Source organism: Emydura macquarii, unplaced genomic scaffold (assembly GCF_026122565.2).
Source record: "Emydura macquarii macquarii isolate MOO-44397 ecotype Brisbane River unplaced genomic scaffold, CSIRO-AGI_Emac_v2 contig_1122, whole genome shotgun sequence".
Taxonomy (NCBI): domain Eukaryota; kingdom Metazoa; phylum Chordata; order Testudines; family Chelidae; genus Emydura; species Emydura macquarii.
The window spans coordinates 204,332-221,051 of NW_027131259.1; the positions used below are offsets into that span (position 1 = coordinate 204,332).

The following is a 16,720-nucleotide window of genomic DNA, read 5'->3' on the forward strand; positions in this document are numbered from 1 at the left end:
CATTAGCACGCACACACCCCACCGTGGGGCAAGGCTGTGGACGCCAGTGCCCCTTCCCTGATTCCCAATGCCCTGGCTCTAACCACTATACCCCACAGATGGGAGCCAGCCCCCACCACCCAGACAGCTGTTCCCCACCTCAGCTTGTGGCAGCAGGGAGGAGAGCAACTGCCAGTGACCCACAACATGAGACAAAAGAGAACAGCAGCTGTGTGTGTCATCCCCATTTCCACCCCCTCTTCCATCAGCAGCACCAGGGGCTAGGGCTCGAGGGGCACTCTTGAGACCCAGGCTCTAGGCCCAGCTCCGGCACCATCCTGAGTGATCTTGGGCAAGCTGCAGCACACCTTTGCCTCAGTTTCCCCTCCTACTCTGAAACTATAAGCTCTTCAAGTCAGGCACTTGCTCTTCTTGCATCTGTGCAGCACCCAGCCTGATGGGACCCTGCCCTCAGGGACTGTCTGGGCAGGACACAGCCTGACAGGGGGCCCCCCTCTCTCAGTCACTATCTACCACGAGGGGGCCCCAATTTCAGTGACTTTGTTCTAGGCAGCACCTGTCCTTTGGGGGACCCCTGCTCTTGGTGACTGTTGAGGCAGCAGCCGGGGTAATGGGCTGCCCACTGACTGGCAGGCGCCTGGCCCCAATTCCGGCTGCTCCGTGAGGATCTGCAGTGTCATCTGTACTGTGAACATGTATAGCCCCAAGCCCAGGTGCTGCTGCTCTGCAGATGTACAGCACCTTGCACAATAGGCTGCCGCAAGCCCCCACCCCCCATTCCCTCGTAATGCATTCCCTCCCCTTCCCTTGCAGAGAATCACCCCCCACAAGAACACCAGGAGATATTCGCCTCCAACTTGTTATATTTCCTCCACAAACAGTTAAAAAGAGACAGCAGGATTCCTCCCACACATTCACTCCCCCTGCACATCCCTCCATCCACACCCCCCGCCCCTTCAGAAACCCACTCCCCAAATCTGCCCTCAGCCACAGGAGACTTCGTCCCAAGAAATCTACCCGCAATCCGTTCTGCATTCATCTCACGCATGCACCCGCTAATTTACACAGGTAACAGGGGTCCCCCCCCCACACACACACGGTTCACAGGACTAGGGGTCCCCACACCATTCATACCCTTCCCCTGACAAACAGAGCTCCCACGCCTGCATCAAGCCCAGATGTGGGTCCCCCCTGGGAACAGGGAGGTGCTGGGGAGACAACGGGCTGGCTTGGTCCAGCTTCTCCACAGCTGGGAGCTGAGCGAGGGAACTAGAGCGAAAGCCGAGGGTGAGTCTGAGGGAGAAGAGGCTCATGTGCTGGACATGATGCCGCTTTTCTCGCTCTTCACCTTTAGGAACTCCGCCATGCTGGAGAAGTATTTCTGATTGGCCTCGGCCACCTTCTTCTCTGCCGCTTGTGGGTTAACGATCTCCAGTCCCTGAGGGAAAGAGAGAGAGAAATGGGGGACTTGGATTTGCCATGCTTGCCTGGCCCTGAGACACGGCCCCTCTTGGGTGGGGTGCAGGGGCTGTATATCCAGGGATCTTTTGCCCGGTGCTGGCTTTTAATAGCTGCACTGCAGGACAGTTTAGGACAGGAAGTGGTCCTTACCAGAGACATCACTGAAGAATTCTCCAGAGGGGACAAGAGCAGTAGGATCCCTCATCTGACAGCTACCAGTACCCAGCTGTCTCAGGAAGGGGCCAGAAACACGTCTCCCCCCACTTCCCCCAAGTGGGGGATTCACTTCCTACCCTTCATTCATGCAAGGATGTTTGGGGTGGGGGGGAGAGGGGGAAGGAGGTCAAAGGCCATGTCTAAATCGCCTCCCTGAACTGCTCTCTGAGGTGCCATGTCTTTTGCGAGCCCAGAACTATGGCAGCAAGTAAGAGCCAGGAGGTCTCTCACCTGTGGGGCAGGAGGCTGCCATGGGGCTTACCTGGAGCGGAGTGAAGGCCACGCTGGAGGCCGTGCCCGAGGAGCGGTCCCGGATTGTCGATTTCCCACCGTAGACCATGCTCTGCTTCTGGAGCGTGCGCTGGGCAGGGATGGAGAGGAGTGGGGTTAGCACATCGATGGGGGGCTGGGACAGAGACGGGAATGCCAGCAGGGGGCAGAGAGCGGGGCTGGCTGGAGGATCGGGATGGGAAACGCAGCCTCGCGCTGCAGAGAGAGTCTGCAAGCCTGACTGCCTCTGGGGTGGAGAGAGGGAACTGCATTGCTCCTGAGAGGAGGGTCTCTGTTGGTCCATGATAGAAGGGAGGGCTCTGATGTGTCATGCTTGCCTAGCGCCGAGATGTGGCTGCCTCGGAGGTGCGGTATAGGGGGGCTGTTTGTACAGGGACCCCTCACCCAGCACTGACAGCAGCCGCCTCTGGGGTGCAGCAACAGGATCGGCTCCAGTGCCTTGGCACTACGGGACCCAGCCCGCATGACTCCACCCCCCTCACTACCTGTAAGGTCTTGGAGATCCGGGCTTTGGTAGCCTCGTTGACTTGCGTCTGCCGCACCCGGCCGCTGCCAGACTTGCCCAGGTGGCCCAGGCTGAAGCCCAAGTCTTCTTGGTAGGCGTCTTCCTCGATCTGGGGTGACGGGGTAGTTTCCAGGAGTCACACAAGGAAGGATTATGAACAAGTAGCAAAATCTCAGAGCACCCTAGAGACTGGTCCTGCCTAGCACCGAGCACCTCCTGAGGGGGGTGGTATAAATTCCATGGGGGGAGAAGGGGAACAGGGAAAACTTGCACGTCTCCAGAGATTAACTCTGGAATAAGAGTATCCACGTGGAATTCATCAGGCGCAGCTTTCAGCTGGCAATTCACCCCCGCTCCCCGAGTTTTAATCAGCACTCTTATTCATGCATAGACCAACCCAAACAACAACAAATTAGGAGGAAAGCTGGTGATAGAACCCAGGAATCCTGGCTCCCAGTCCCCCCTGCTCTAACCACTAGACCCTACACTCCTCCAAGAGCTGGGAATAAAACCCAGGCGTCCCGGCTCCCAGCACCCTCGCACTGTAACTCTAGACCCCACTCCTCTCCCACAGCTGGGGCTGGGACGCAAGGGTCCGAGGCAGCTCTGTGGAGAGGGGAACAAAGGTTGGGGGACACTCACCTCCCCGAAGCTCATCCTGTTGGCCTGTTTCCGGATCTCTGTGAGCCCCAATCGCTCCTTCATCTTCCGATACCTGGGAGAAAACAGCAGGTGGATTAGTGCTTGACTGACAGCGGCGCTGGGACACCTGGGTTCTGCGCCCAGCTGTGGGAGGAAAGTGGGGCGCCTCCTAGAGGGAAGAGGCCCCGTGACCCATCCCCTGCCCCCCTGAGCCAGCCAATCCCCTCCTGGGGCTGGATGGGAGCTGGCTCCCCCGAAAGGCCCCAGCTCCATCTCCTCTCACCTGCGGCCTCCTCGTTTCTTTCTCTGTCCATCCAAGGGGGCGGGCAGGGGCTTCACCTGCTTCACGGGGGGAGGCTCCTGCCATTTGTCAAACTTCCGCTCAATCTCCTCCTTGAGGTCGTAGCCCACCTGCGGGGGGAGACGCATCACTCGCCGGGCAGCCTCCAAGCTCCTCTGAGCACAGGGAGGGCACAGCCCGGGCCGGGAGCTGCTCTTACCCCTAGACCCCACTCCCCTCCCAGAAGCAGGGGTAGAACCCAGGCCCCCCTGTTCTAACCACTCACATTTTTTATACCCACCTTCCCCTCCGGGCTCTCGTGGAAGCTGTCAACACGAGCCGCCAGCGTGCACTTGGCAGCCACGAGACGCGCAGCCTTCCTCCGCAAGTCCTGGGGGGGAGAGAGGTGTCAAGATGGGGGGAAGGGACGACAAAGCCTGGGGGAGGAAGCACTGGGGCATCAGGGTGGTGAAATCCGGGGGGATGGAGAGGGGGGACACAGGTGATTCTGGGCACTGGGATCGGGGGCGGGAGGAGAGATGCAAAGACAGAGGCGTTGGGGTGCTGGGATCCATGGGGACAAAGCGCAGAGACACAGAAGCATCCAGCACTACGATCTGGGGAGACCTGAGTGTCAGGATGCTGGGATCCAGGGGGACATGCAGAGAAATGTCAGGGAACTGGGATTGTGGGGGGGGAGGGAGGAGATGGAGAGACACAGGCGCTAGGGTGCTGGGATCCAGGGGGGACAGTGGGGAGACAGGGGCATTGGGATCCAGGAGAACGAACTGAGAGGGGGGCCCCACAGGGTCCATACCGGGGGCAGTGACTGCACGATGTCGCTGTGGTAGATGTACCCCGTGTGGGGCAGCACAGAGGTGCTGGAGAAGCCAGACAGAGTCTTGCGTTGGGCTCCCAGGAGCATGATGTTACAGGCCGGCATCTTGGAGAGGTTTGTGAGGCCACCCGCGATGCCTGTGGGGGGGGGGACGGGCAAAGTTAGACACACACTGCCTGACAGCAGTGGGCAGGGTAAGGGGGGCCCAGCTGTCTGCCTGGGCCGGATAGGAGCCAGCACCCCATAAAGGAGAAAGACCCTGTGTCCCATTCCCCACCCCCTCGTGCCAGCCAGTGCCAGCCCTGGGGGCCAGATCGGGGCTGGTGCCCCGGCACAGCAGGATGCAGCTCCTCACCCATGATCTTGGCAGCTGTGGAGGCGCCGACGATAATCGATAGATTGGGGGCGATGAAGGACATGCGGGACTCCACGTACTCATAGATGCGGTGCTTGGATTGGTTGAGCTCCAGGGCCATGTCGCAGGCTTCCTCGATGCGTTCCAGCTCCTCCTCTGTCAGCTGTTGCCTGCAGGGGGGAGGGTGATGGATGACCACTACACCCCTGGCCCCTTGGGGGGCTCTGCAGACCCCTGGCACCTGGCCTGGACTCTGGCAGGGGCCCACAGATGTAGTGCGGGTGATTCTGTGTCCCAAATGGGCCCAGCCAAAGCCCCCTTGCTCACATCCCCCCCTCCCTCCTACGTGCCTCCCACTGAGATACAGCTGCTTCTGGGGTGGAGCAAGCAAACAGGCTGGAGAAGGCAAAGGCAGGAGAGATCTTACAAGCAGCCCCCTGGGATCTCTCATGTCCAGGAAGCGTGTCGTGATAGATCCTCGGAGGCAGAGGGAGCAGAGCCATTGAAAATCAGAGCCAGGGATAGAACCCAGGAGTCCTGCCTCCTGCCCCCCCAGCTCAGGGATCAGGTCCCTGTGTATGGAAAGGGAGTGCTGGGTGTGGAAGATAGAAAGAAAAGAACAGAAGGATGGAGGGGAAGGGGAGGCCTGGGCCCAGTGCTCCACCACCCCCAGGGCAGGCAGGATCAGCGAAGGGCTGGTGTCCTTCCACACACAGCAAGGCAAGGACTAGGGAAGGAGGAGCCCACGGCCCGGCGTACCCTTGCGTGGTGGAGGCCGTGACGCTCACCACCATGATGGTGGCATTGGTCAGGATCTGCTGCACGTTCTCGTTGTTCTTGCACTTGTCCAGGCTGTTGCCCAGCTCCTGTGTGGGGCCAACACAGATACACGAGGGGGGTCAGTCATCAGGGCTAGGATGGACACACGGACACACCCCCAGTGCTGCTCAGAGCCCGGCCCCAGCGGCACCGCAGCTGGCGTCTCCGCAAGACAGAGGATGCCAGGTCCCCAGACAGCCCTGACTACCCCTCCTCACCCAGACCCTAGCGCCCACCCCCACCCACCCCAGCTACGCCCTTCCCCCACCTTGCCCTTCCCCCGACCCTGTGCCCAGCCCCAGCACTGCCCTCCACCTAGCTCCCATATGCCCTCCCCTCTGCCCTGCCTGCCCAAACCCTTGCCCAGCAACTCCAGTCGCTCATCCCTCCTACCCCACCATTAGCAGCAGCGGGCAGGAGTGGCACACACCTTGACCGTGCGGATGTAATCCAGGGCGTTGGGAACCAGGGACTCCAGCTCTGGGAATCGCTTGGAGTATTTATCCCGGATGAACTTATGGATGATGTCTGGCAGGACAGAAGAGGAGGAGGAGGGGAAGGGAAGAGACCCCCGTTAGTTACTGGGGTAGACAAGAATTGGGGAGCAGCTCTTGAAATCATCTGGGGTCCTCTCTGTCTTCTACTGCACAAGCCCCTGGACTCCAGCAGAAAGCTGCGTGTATACAGCCAGGCCCTGTATGGCTGCATGCAGACAATAGCTGGGGGTTACTGTTATTTGCCTATTTCAAGCAATGAATCTCAAGGCACTTTACAAAGACCCTGGTTATGCATATGGGGAAACTGAGGCACAGAGTGGGGGATGTGGTCACCCAGCAGCACAGCTGGGAATAAACCCAGCTCCCAAGTCCCCAGTGCTCTAACCACAAGGCCACACAGCCTCCCTTTCCTTCAAAAGGAACCCTTCTGCTTCCTGTTCTCTGCTCTCAAATCACGGACATGGCAGAAAGCCCTAGGACGCGACAGCTGTGTATGCCAGGAATGCACCCCACAGGCGCTGACGCTCTGTGGACTCACAGAAGGGGCCCCGTGATCATCTAATGTATCCTCCTGCACAACGCAAGCCAGAGAACTTCCCTGACTTCACGCCTGTTTGTACTACAGCTGCGGAAAGAGCCAATCCACCTTCCACACAGGCACAGCCTCCCGGGGGAGAGCCCCACGCCACAGCCTCCCTCCCGGAGGGAGGCTGGTAGGTGCTGCGTAACCCCTGCTCACATGGATGGACTGCGGCTGACCCGAGGGAGATGAACAAGGGCCATTTCCTGGTCAGCAAGGGCTGGGGTAAATGGGGTCCAGGTGCCAATTCTGGGCAGGGTGGAAGAGAGGGGCCCTGGGCTTTGCTAGCGCTGATGTCAAGCATCAGAGGTAGACACAGATCTAGGGCCCCATGGCTGGAAGCGCAGCTGCCTCTGCAAAGAGCCAGGGAAAGGGACCATGACTCCTCTCTCCGTCCAGGGACCCATCTGACCCTCCACGGGCTGATGCCATGGAGAGCCTTTGGGGAGCATGAGCGAAAGGAGATGGAGCCCCCTCCCCTGCATGGTACCTCCTGTACAACATACACTGTGCCCCCCACTCCCCAAACTTCTCTTATGGCAACGCCCATCACGAGGATGCCACTCACTCAGCTCATTCTCGATCTCCACCGTCAGGTTGTTGGCGTCAACGATGACGCGGTACTCCGGAGCCGCCTCCACCGGCCCCATCACTGCAGAGAGAACGCATGCAAATCTCATTGGGGCTGTCTGGGGCACTAGGGGTGCTGTGCTGCATGGAGCAGGGTAGGGGCTCGGTAGGGGGCACTCGCCCCGGGCAGTCAAAGCTGGTCCCAATCCCCTGGGCAGCACGAGGCTGTAGGGAGTGGGGTGGGGGGGGCTCAGTAAGGAGCGCTGGCCCCTCGCACCCAGTGCCGGTCTGAATGCCCTGCGCTGCCGGGTGGCAACTCAGCAGGGGGCGCTCTCCTCCCGGTCTGTGCTGACCCAACGCCCCAGGGCAGCACTGCGCTGCACGGAGCAGGTGGGACTCAGCAGGGGCCGCTCTCCCCACACACACAGGGCTCACCCCAATGCTGAAGTGCAAGGCTAGGGAGCACTGAGATGCCGGTGGGATCCCGTTGCAGTCAGAGCATAGATTAGCTCCCTCCTACCCCCTACCCCACCCCACACACACACACCCCCACCCCCCCACACACCCTCAGTACCTTCCGTGGCTTTGGACTGTTTGCTGATGTACTCCTCAATCTTCAGCATGATCTCCGCAAACTACCGAGAGACAACACAGGGGGCTCCTTTGTACTTTCAAAAGGGGACCCGAGCAGTGCAAGGGGGGGGCAGCAGGAGGCGCTCTCCCCTCAGAGGCAGGGCTGACCCCAATGCCCCTGCATGGCACAGGAGAAAAGAGGCCCCATGTCTCATTCACTGCCCCACAAGTCAGTCCCCTGCCTCGGGGCCAGATCAGAGCCCGTGCCCCCTAGAGGGGAAAAGCTCCATGTCCCGTTCCCCAGGCCCATCCCTAGCCAGCCAGTCCCCTGCCTTGGGGCTGGATGGAGCCAGAGCCCCCAGAGCAGGGGGGGGGGGAAGGCCCCATCTCTCACCATCTTGCTGTCCCAGAGCTTAGCAATGCTTTTGACGGAGTCCACGCTGAGGTCCAGCTGCATCTCCTCCTGCACGTCCTCGATGGCCGGCTCATCCTCCTCATCCACGAAGTTATCCTCCTCCTCCGCCGCCTCCTCCAGGTCGGCCAGCAGCTCGTCGGCCAGAGACATCCTGGGGCCCTGGGGGGAGAGCAGGGAGCGGAGCTGGGCGTGTGTGTGTGTGGGGGGGGGTTCTCCGTACACCCCGCCCGGGCACCCGCTGCCCTAGGGAGTCTCACCCCACGGGCCACCCACCAGCCCCGCCCAGGGCCCCGCAGAGCTGCCTACTGTGACCCCCCCCCCCCCAGCCCTGCTCCCCCCACTGCAACCCCCCTCCCCCCCCCCGCGCAACCCCCTCTCTCTCTCTCTCTCTCTCTCTCTCTCTCTCTCTCTCCCTCCCTCGGCGCCCCCCGGCGGCCTGCCCCCCGGCGCCCTGCCCCCCGGCCGGGCCCCTCTCGCCCCTCTCCCCGGCGCTGCCCGTTACCTGCTCGCGTCCCTCCCCTTCGTCAGCTCCTCTCCCGGTGTCTGGCCGGGGCCGCTCGCTGCGTCACTTCCACCTTCCGGCCCGCACTGATGAGGTCACCGCCGCGCGCTTATCTCCCCTCTCCGCGGGGCGGGCGGGGGGCGCGCCGCACGCTCGCCCCGCCCCCTAGTGACGTCATCAGGGCGCGCGCCCGGTTCGCCCCCCCGTGGGAAGAGGAGTCCGCAGACCCCGCCCGGAGTCAGGTACCGGGGTGCGGGGAGCCCCTGCGGGGTCGGGTCCAGAGCGGGGTCCCTGGTGCGGGGGGGTCGGATCCCCGGTGCGGGGGGAGGCTAGCAGCGGGGGGTCGGATCCCCGGTGCGGGGGGGGGCTGGCAGCGGGGGGGTCGGATCCCCGGTGCGGGGGGAGGCTAGCAGGGGGGGGGGTCGGATCCCTGGTGGGGGGGTGCAGCGGGGGGGCGGGTCCCTTCTGGGGGTGTTAGCACAGGGCAGTAAGGGGGTGTCGCAGTTCAGTGCTGGGGAGGCCCCGCTTTCCCCCTTCCCCCCCCCCCCATCTCATTGCTGCCCTCGCCCCCAGCACCATGGCCGGGGTGGGCTTCGAGGAGTTCTCTGTGCCCCCGGGCTCGGAGCTGGCCCTGCCCCCGCTCTTCGGGGGGAACATCCTGGAGAGCGAGCTGGAGACGGAGGTGGAGTTCGTGGACGGGGGGCTGAGTGGGGACAACCTGCAGGAGGAGGAGGAGGAGGAGAGCCAGCAGCGGCAACGCGAGCTGGGCCACCGCAAGATCCAGGCGCTGGGCCGACGCTGCAAGGAGCTCGAGCAGGTGAGGCGGGGGCGCCATGGGGGCTGGATCCTGGGCTGGGGACCAAACCTGGCCCGGTGCCCTGGTCCCACCCCCTGAGCCACGCCCCCATCCCCCAACTGGCCATGGCCTGAGCCCCCAGACCTCCACTGGCCTTGCCTTGCCCCCTAGGCCCCCCATCATTGGCCACAGCTTGGCCCTGCCCCCTAAACCACCAGCCTCCATGGGCCACAGCCTCCTGAGCCACGGCCCGCACCTACTCTGGGTCATCACCCCCTCTCGTGATTTTTCACATGCCTGAGCGATGTAATTATACTGATATAAGTCTGTAGCGTAGACCCGGGCTTTGTCCCTGCCCCCGTCTATGCGCAAGGCTGAGGCCGCTCGGCTTCCTTGACACCGGTCTGGGGCATCCCTTGCCCATTGTCTTTGAGATCCTGGTTTAGCCACTTCCCAGACTTAGCTGGGAAACACACGGCTCAGCTCATTATGTGTCGTGCTGCTAGGTGCATTTTGCCCGGCTGTGAGTTTTCAAATGATCCCTCACCAGGCATGTTCTGTGCAAAGATTATTACAATAGTGTGCAGGGTCGTGACACTCAGACCTCAGGGGTTCAGGAGCCAAATTAGCAATCCCCATTACCTGAAATAGCTGTGCTGGTGTGATTTCAGTAGTTCATTGACTAGAGTACAATATATTTTATATCTAGTCTCACACCCACTAAGCTAATAACGGTGCAAGTTGATCACTTAATTGGTTAATCGTTATTGTGCAAGTGTCCTGATTGGCTAATAGTTTAGACCGGTTAATCATGAAGTCACCCGGTGTTTCAATATCATGCTGCAAAGAGCTGCAGGAGACGCATTAAAGAGCCACTTGCAGCTTGCGATCCTCAGGCTGAGTGTAGGGTGTGAATGCAGGGTGCATGGCATCACACACGGGCCCTGGACCCCTCCCCCCTGACTTATTTTACACGTGGGGTGATCCCTTGGGGGCGGGAGGCTCGGGGAGAAGGCTTGAACCTGGAGTGAGTTAACAGCCTGCTGTGCCTGCGTCCCTGGCTCCAGGTCAACGAGCGGGTGCTGAACAGACTCCACCAGGTGCAGAAGATCACACGGCGGCTCAAGCAGGAGAGGAGGTGAGAGCTCGGGGACAGGCGCAACGGCTGGTGCGACAGCCTCAGTGACTGTCAGGGCTGTGCCCGGCCCAACGGGACCCCATCCTGACTCCTCTGTGTCCGGGCGGCGCCTGGCCTGACAGGGCCCCGATCTGAGCATACCTCTTTCTCTTTGTCCCCCCTACAGGTTCCTCATGAGGGTCCTGGATTCCTATGGAGATGACTATAGGCAGAGCCAACTCACCATTGTCCTGGAGGTAGGGGGTCCCTCCTAGGATGGGGGTCAGCTACTGTTGTGGGGCTGTCAGGAGAAACCAGCCCTTTATTGTGGCCCCGCTCAACTCTGGAGAGCCCTGGCTGGGAGCCCCCTGAACAGCTCTGTCTTCCCCACCCCCCAGGATGAAGGCAGCCCCAGCACAGAAGCCCCCACCCCAGGCAACACAGAAAACGAGCCTCCAGAGAAGGAGACCCCCCGGCGCTTCCCTGGCCCCCCACTGGCTGGCCCAGAGCCCAAGAGCCCCTCCCAGGCGGAGACCCCCAGCGGGAAGAAACGGCGCCGGCACGGGCGGGAGGACAAGGAGCAGAGGGGCAGGCGGCCGGCTCCTGCCCTTCTCCCCATAGATGATTTTCCCGTACAGGTACCGCCCACTCCCCTTGCTCCTAGGGGGCAGCTAATGGGCCTGATGTATCTCAGCAAGAAGGGGAAGGATACTGGGCTAGATGTGCCCATGGGTCTAATCCAGGGGTGCAAAGAGGGGCCAGAATACTGGGCTAGATGGGCCCATGGGACTGATGCAGGTGGGGGGCAGGATACCAGCATGGATGGGCCTGGGGCTTGGGGGTGGGATACCAGGCTGGATGGGCCTGAGAGTCTGACCCCTTTCTCCTCACTCCAGATCAAAGGCGAGGACGAGTTCCCCTGCAACCAGGATGCTGTGCTGGGCCCCAGCTGGCCCCCACCCCGGCACCGTGACAAGCTCCTCCATTACCCCAAGTTCTCCAGCCCCAGGGCCTGCAACGAATTTGACTGAGCCTCCTGCAACTGACCAGGCCCTGCACCCTGGCCTTGGAGGGGTTAAATCAGAAAGGGTGCAGGCCCCTCCCTGTGGACTTGGGGGAGGGAGGGTTAATCTCTTTTACACCAGTCCCTTGTGCTGCAGGACTGACAGCGAAGCAGGGGGTGGAGACCAGCAGCCCCCAGCCAGCTGGGAGAAGGGGGTTTCCCTGTGTGGGTGTGTGTGTGTATATATAAAACTCCTTCTGTAGCTGCCGGGCAGCTGGAATATTTCAGGCTTAAAAGCCCCGTGGAGCAGGGAGCTGCTGAACCCTTCACGCCGGGGCTAATAAAGAGATGCTGGATGTGGGTCATGGCACACAAACATTGAGTTAACGCTCATGTACTGACTTAGAGGAGGGGGCCAGGCCACCTGGGTTCTAGCCCTGGCTTGGGGAGGGGGGTCTGGGAGCCAGAGTGCCTGGGTTCTAGCCCTGGGCAGGGGAATGGGGGCTAGTCTTTGTTCTGTGTGCACAGCCCCTAAGCCCTGAGTTGCTGGGACAATCTGTGCTACCCCCCCAAATTAATAATAATGCAGAGGGGAGAGGAAATGGAGTCAGGCCCCTGCATTCTAATCCAGCCACCCCCTGTAGACTAGTGTAAAGCGTTGATAAACGTTGTATGACCTGCAGGTACTGGGAGAGTGTGAGCTTGGGGACAGGGCAGGGGCCCCTGCAGGGCCAGAAATTCCATTTAACTGTGCACTGTGCATGCCCACAAGGATGCAATTTGCCTGGCCCTCCTCTAGAGGGCAGCACGGATAGACAGATGCACCCGCACAGAGCAGTACCCATTCCCTGCAGCAGGGGGCACTAGCAACAGTGCAGGGCCTATCTCCCCCACAACAACGAGACAGCACAGGGCCCATCCCCTCCAGCAGGGGGTGACACAGTGCAGCCCCTCCAGACACAGGGATACACAGAGGGCCAGGCCCATCCCTTCCAGCAGGGGGGCACAAGGACACAGCACAGGGCCCATCCCCTCCAGCAGGGGGTGCAAGGACACAGTGCAGGGCCCGTCCCCTCCAGCAGGGGGGGGCGCAAGGACACACAGAGGGCCAGGCCCGTCCCCTCCAGCAGGGGGCACAGGGACACACAGAGGGCCAGGCCCATACCTTCCAGCAGGGGGGCACAAGGACACAGTGCAGGGCCCATCCCCTCCAGCAGGGGGTGCAGGGACACACACATTCCTTAAGTCACAACCTTTATTCCACCCCGGGAGGGAGGCGCAAAGAACCAGCCTCCCTGTAGCCAGCAGGGGCAAGGTGCTGACCCGACCCCAGCCCAGGGGAAGGCTCCCTCCGCAGCCAGTGCTCCCCGGCGACCTCCAGCCCCATCACAGATTCTTCAGCCACTCCAGGCTGGGCCCCTCCTCGTCGCAGGGGTGGGAGGGGATGTCGGGCATGTTCCCGTTGTCTCGCACGGGCACTGGGGAGGAAGAGAGAGGTGGAGGCAGCTTGGTGGGCCGGGATCCCTTGGGGGGCAGGTGGGTTATACTTAGAATGGCCGGGTTGGGGGGCTGCTTTGGGGCTCCCCTAGGGGAGAACGCAGGGGCGAAGGGGTTAAAGCCAGCCCTGCACAGAGTCAGCTGGGTCGCCTTCCCTTAGGGGTCAGGGCCCCACTGCCCTCAGCCCAGCCACTAGCCTCCGCTAAGATGCATCCCGAAGCTGCAGCGCCCCCTTGTGGCCATGGGGGGGAGGAACCAAGCAGCTGAGCCTGGATCCCGCTGCCCCACTGTGCCAACAGGGGCCTGCATTAGGGGGCCCTGTCCCCATTGCCCCAGGGCAGCGGTAGGGGGCTGGGCCCGATGCCCCAGGGCGGCGCCCCTGGAAGCCTCTCAGCTGGTGAGGAGGCGGGCCCAGCCCAGTGCCCCACAGCCGTCCCCCAACCCCTGGGACAGCTGGCGGGGGGCACGGCCAGGAGCGCTCACCTGGGTAGACGTAGGGCGTGGCTCGGTTGATCATGCCAGAGTACTTGGTGTAGGGGCTGACCATCGGGGACACCACGGCTGCAGGGAGAGAGGCAGGGACAGCGTCAGGGCAACCCCAGGTCTGCGGGGGGGGGCACCCTGCCCCGGGGGGGAGGATGGAGGCCGGGGGGGGGAGAGCCAGCCCCGGGGGGGAGGATGGGGGGCGCACTCCCCTGGCAGACAAAGCCGGCCCCGTTGCGGCGCTAGGGGGCGCAGTGTCAGAGCGGGGGGGCGTGGGGCCGGGGGGGGGGCAGGTCGGGGGCACCCCCCCAACAACTCACCCAGGACGGCGATGGCGCAGGACACGGCGATGACGGGCTGCTCGGCCCACATGTCCTTCAGGAAGGCGCCCACCTCTGCAGGGGGGGGAAGCGGCGCACGAAGGGTTAACGGGCCCAGCCCGGCCTCTGCACTCCCCGACCCCCACCTCGCTCCGGGCCGGGGGGAGGGGCGCGCACAATCTGGGGTAACCGCTGTGCTGCCCCCACAAACCCACCCCCTGCACATAGCCCCCACAGCTCCCCTGGCGCCCCCCCCACCTCACAGCCCCCCTGTGACCCCCCCACGGTCACCTCCTATAGCAGCCGCTCTCCACCTACTGCCCTGCAGCCTCCCCGCGCAGCCCCCCCCGTGCACGGGCACCCCGCAGCGCAGACAGCGCCGTGCACCGGCTGGGGGCACCCCCCAAGGAGACACTCACTCCGCAGCATCGCCATCTTCCAGCTGCACAGGAAGGAAACCCCGAGCCGAGCAGGGCCGGGGCAGGCTGGGATTTGTAGTGTCTGGTTGCTGCGCAGCTCGCCCCGCCCACTGCCGGGCGGAGAACCCAGGCGTCCTGGGCCCTAGCCCCTCCCCCGCTCCACCCCGGGATCTTAGCATTAGACCCCGCTCCCCTCCCAGGGCTGGGGAACGAACCCAGGGGCTGGGAGGTAGGACTCCTGGGTTCTTTTGCCCCCCCCGAAATCTGAACCCCCAGAACAGCTCTTGGGCGCATCTGCACACCAGACTGGGATCTGGGGGGAGGTCGGTGTGGGGAGAAGGAGCTGAGGCAGTCCTGAGGGCCCCTGGTGGGACGGGGGGCTGGAGATTTGGGTGTGTGGGGGGGTCCACTGCACTGAGACAATCCAGGCCCCACAGCAGAGGGGGCTGAGTGCTCCTGCCAGCCGCCCCATCGCCCCCCTGCACAGGGGGAACCCCAGGGGACAGTCAAACCTTCCCCCCAGCAAACATCTGCTTCCTCTGAGTCACCAGGGACTTTCAGAGCCAGCCAGGACCCACAGGGACGTGGGGGGGCCCAGGCCCGACTGGATGAAATTAACCGCAGTGGGGTCCCCGGGCCCCCCCCCCCCCGACCAGCGGCCTCAGTCCCCAGCGCTTTGGCAATGAGAGCGTGGGAAGTCCCCCCATGCACGCTGCGGCCCAGGACTCCTGGGTTCTCTTCCTAGGTCTAGGAATGGCCACGGCCCCACTACGGCTCTAACCACTAGATCCCACTTCTGTCCCAGACCCGGGCATGGAACCCAGGAGTCCTGGCTCCCAGCCCCCGCTGCTCTAACCACTAGACCCCACTCTCCTCCTACAGCTCGCTGGGTGGCAGGGCTAACGCAAGGTAGCCTATGGCTAGTCTTGATACGGCCCAGCGCTGCAGCTCAGGACACCTGGGTCCAATTCCCGGCTCCACCATCCTGCCCCCCCCTCACCTCACTCCAGATGGTTTTGGGCAAATCGCGGAATCACTCCGTGCCTCAGTTTCCCCCTCTGTGGAATGGGGAGAACAATCCTTCCTTTGTCTATTTACCGGTGAGGTCTAGGGAGCGTCCCTCACTGGATGTTAATGCAGCACCCAGAGCGACTGGGGGCTCCCATCTCGGTCGGGGGAGGAGTGTCTGTGCAGTGCCCAGCGCAATGGGGAACCCCCTAGGTTGGTTGGCGCTACCGTAATACATGTAGTAGAAGTGCAGCTGCCCCCCTCCCTTGGCATTTGGGCCTCCCGGGAATGGGAAGTTGAGGTTTTTCCTTTGTGGCCGATGGCTCATTTCCTAGGGCTGGGTTTGTCCAAGGTCCCTCAGTCCCAGCCCCGCCAGTTCCCTATAGCTGGCCCCGCGGCTGCCCGCCATGGCCACGACTCTGCCAATCCTCCTCCTGACTGTCGGTGAGCATCGCTGCCCCAGACCCCCAACAGCGTCCTGCCCCATAGCGGGGAAGGGGCTAGAGCAGGGGGCTGGGAGGCAGGATGCTTGAGTTCTATCCCCGGCTCTGGGAGGGTAGTGGTGACTAGTGGTTAGAGCGGGGCGGCAGGGAAGTGTAGTGGTGAGAATGCAGGGGCCTGGGAGCCAGGACTCCTGGGTTCTGTTTCTGTCAGGGCAGACAAGGACTGAGCAGACCACTGAGACTGTCCCCATAAAGGGAGTCACCCCAGGACTCATAGAGACCCATGGCTGGGCTGGGGGAATACAGGGGAGGGGAGGGGAGGGGAGGGGAGGGTTATGAGGGGGAGGGCTGAAGAGGGGCCGTGTGTATGGGGGCCTCGGTGGGGCGGTGGGGGGAATACAGGGCAAGGAGGGGGGATGTAGTTTGGGGGAGTGTGGGGGGAGGGCAGGAGGTGTCTTTGAGGGTCACCCAGAGGCCTCATTCTCTGCCCTCCCCCCCCCCGGCCGCTCTGTGTCTCCAGCTCTGCCAAAGCCGTCCCTCGTCTGGGACCGGGCCGCAGGCGCCGAGGGGGGTGTCCGGCTGCACTGCTCTGCCCCAGGGGCGGTCGGGGGTGGCTGGTTCTCCCTGCACCGGGATGGCGTGCTGGGCCCCGTGGCCGAGGAGCCGGCCCCAGCGCAGGGCTTGGAGGTCACATTCCTGCTGCCCAGCGTCGGCCCCAGCGAGCGGTACCGCTGTGGCTACTGGATCCGGGACGCGGCTGTGGGGCGGGTGGATTCCCCACTCAGCGATCCCGTCAACGTCACCAGCGGTGAGTCCTGGGGGTCTGATCCAGGGGGCAGGGAGGAGGCAGGATACTGGGGTAGATGGGCCCAGGGGATTAAGCCAGGGGACAGGGAGGGGGCAGGATACCGGGGTAGATGGGCCCAGGGGTCTGATCCGGGAGGGGGCATACCAGGCTCTCCCCACTGCCCTTCCCCCCCCCGGCAGCTGCCACTCCAGCTCAGGTGCCCAATAACCCATCCCGTCGCTCTGCTTCCCCTGCGCCAGGTCCAGACCGCTACCCCAAGCCGTCCATCGCCGTCAGCCCCGG

General features: G+C 62.9%; 3 protein-coding genes across 5 annotated transcripts; 1 reads left to right on the forward strand and 2 right to left on the reverse strand.

Annotated features, from left to right (window-relative positions):
* Window positions 1-430: 430 nt before the first annotated feature.
* On the reverse strand, window positions 431-8,627 carry PRPF31 (pre-mRNA processing factor 31). Of its 2 annotated transcripts, none has more exons than XM_067546455.1 (14): window positions 8,545-8,627; window positions 8,022-8,201; window positions 7,629-7,689; window positions 7,053-7,136; window positions 5,838-5,935; window positions 5,348-5,454; window positions 4,589-4,758; window positions 4,213-4,370; window positions 3,697-3,786; window positions 3,399-3,526; window positions 3,116-3,188; window positions 2,454-2,582; window positions 1,940-2,038; window positions 431-1,438 (listed from the first exon to the last, which is right to left on the reverse strand). In XM_067546455.1, exons 2-14 carry the CDS (start codon window positions 8,190-8,192, stop codon window positions 1,310-1,312), a joined length of 1,497 nt encoding a protein of 498 aa, XP_067402556.1. In that variant the 5' UTR covers window positions 8,193-8,201; window positions 8,545-8,627; the 3' UTR covers window positions 431-1,309. The 2 variants fall into 2 exon arrangements, with proteins under 2 accessions (XP_067402556.1, XP_067402555.1); XM_067546454.1 differs by having other exon boundaries at window positions 3,682-3,786.
* Window positions 8,628-8,694: 67 nt separating this feature from the next.
* Window positions 8,695-12,311, forward strand: TFPT (TCF3 fusion partner). Of its 2 annotated transcripts, none has more exons than XM_067546458.1 (6): window positions 8,695-8,786; window positions 9,118-9,361; window positions 10,408-10,478; window positions 10,645-10,714; window positions 10,856-11,095; window positions 11,354-12,311. In XM_067546458.1, the coding sequence occupies exons 2-6, from the start codon at window positions 9,122-9,124 to the stop codon at window positions 11,486-11,488; spliced, it is 756 nt and encodes a 251-aa protein (XP_067402559.1). In that variant the 5' UTR covers window positions 8,695-8,786; window positions 9,118-9,121; the 3' UTR covers window positions 11,489-12,311. The 2 variants fall into 2 exon arrangements, with proteins under 2 accessions (XP_067402559.1, XP_067402560.1); XM_067546459.1 differs by lacking the exon at window positions 8,695-8,786 and adding an exon at window positions 8,817-8,838.
* A 390-nt stretch (window positions 12,312-12,701) lies between these two features.
* On the reverse strand, window positions 12,702-14,261 carry NDUFA3 (NADH:ubiquinone oxidoreductase subunit A3). The gene is made up of 4 exons (XM_067546460.1): window positions 14,180-14,261; window positions 13,761-13,835; window positions 13,441-13,518; window positions 12,702-12,938 (listed from the first exon to the last, which is right to left on the reverse strand). The coding sequence occupies exons 1-4, from the start codon at window positions 14,193-14,195 to the stop codon at window positions 12,847-12,849; spliced, it is 261 nt and encodes an 86-aa protein (XP_067402561.1). The 5' UTR covers window positions 14,196-14,261; the 3' UTR covers window positions 12,702-12,846.
* Window positions 14,262-16,720: the final 2,459 nt, after the last annotated feature.

Coding starts and splice junctions, on each gene's coding strand:
- PRPF31 (XM_067546454.1), bottom strand. CDS start 8,192: ATGTCTCTGGCCGACGAGCTGCTGGCCGACCTGGAGGAGGCGGCGGAG. Junction 7,137..7,628: donor ACAGTCCAAAGCCACGGAAG/GTACTGAGGGTG, acceptor TTCTCTCTGCAG/TGATGGGGCCGGTGGAGGCG. Junction 3,189..3,398: donor AAGAAACGAGGAGGCCGCAG/GTGAGAGGAGAT, acceptor GTTTTCTCCCAG/GTATCGGAAGATGAAGGAGC.
- TFPT (XM_067546458.1), top strand. CDS start 9,122: ATGGCCGGGGTGGGCTTCGAGGAGTTCTCTGTGCCCCCGGGCTCGGAG. Junction 10,715..10,855: donor AACTCACCATTGTCCTGGAG/GTAGGGGGTCCC, acceptor CCCACCCCCCAG/GATGAAGGCAGCCCCAGCAC. Junction 11,096..11,353: donor TAGATGATTTTCCCGTACAG/GTACCGCCCACT, acceptor TCCTCACTCCAG/ATCAAAGGCGAGGACGAGTT.
- NDUFA3 (XM_067546460.1), bottom strand. Junction 13,519..13,760: donor CTGCGCCATCGCCGTCCTGG/GTGAGTTGTTGG, acceptor CTCTCCCTGCAG/CCGTGGTGTCCCCGATGGTC. Junction 12,939..13,440: donor CACGCCCTACGTCTACCCAG/GTGAGCGCTCCT, acceptor CTTCCTCCCCAG/TGCCCGTGCGAGACAACGGG.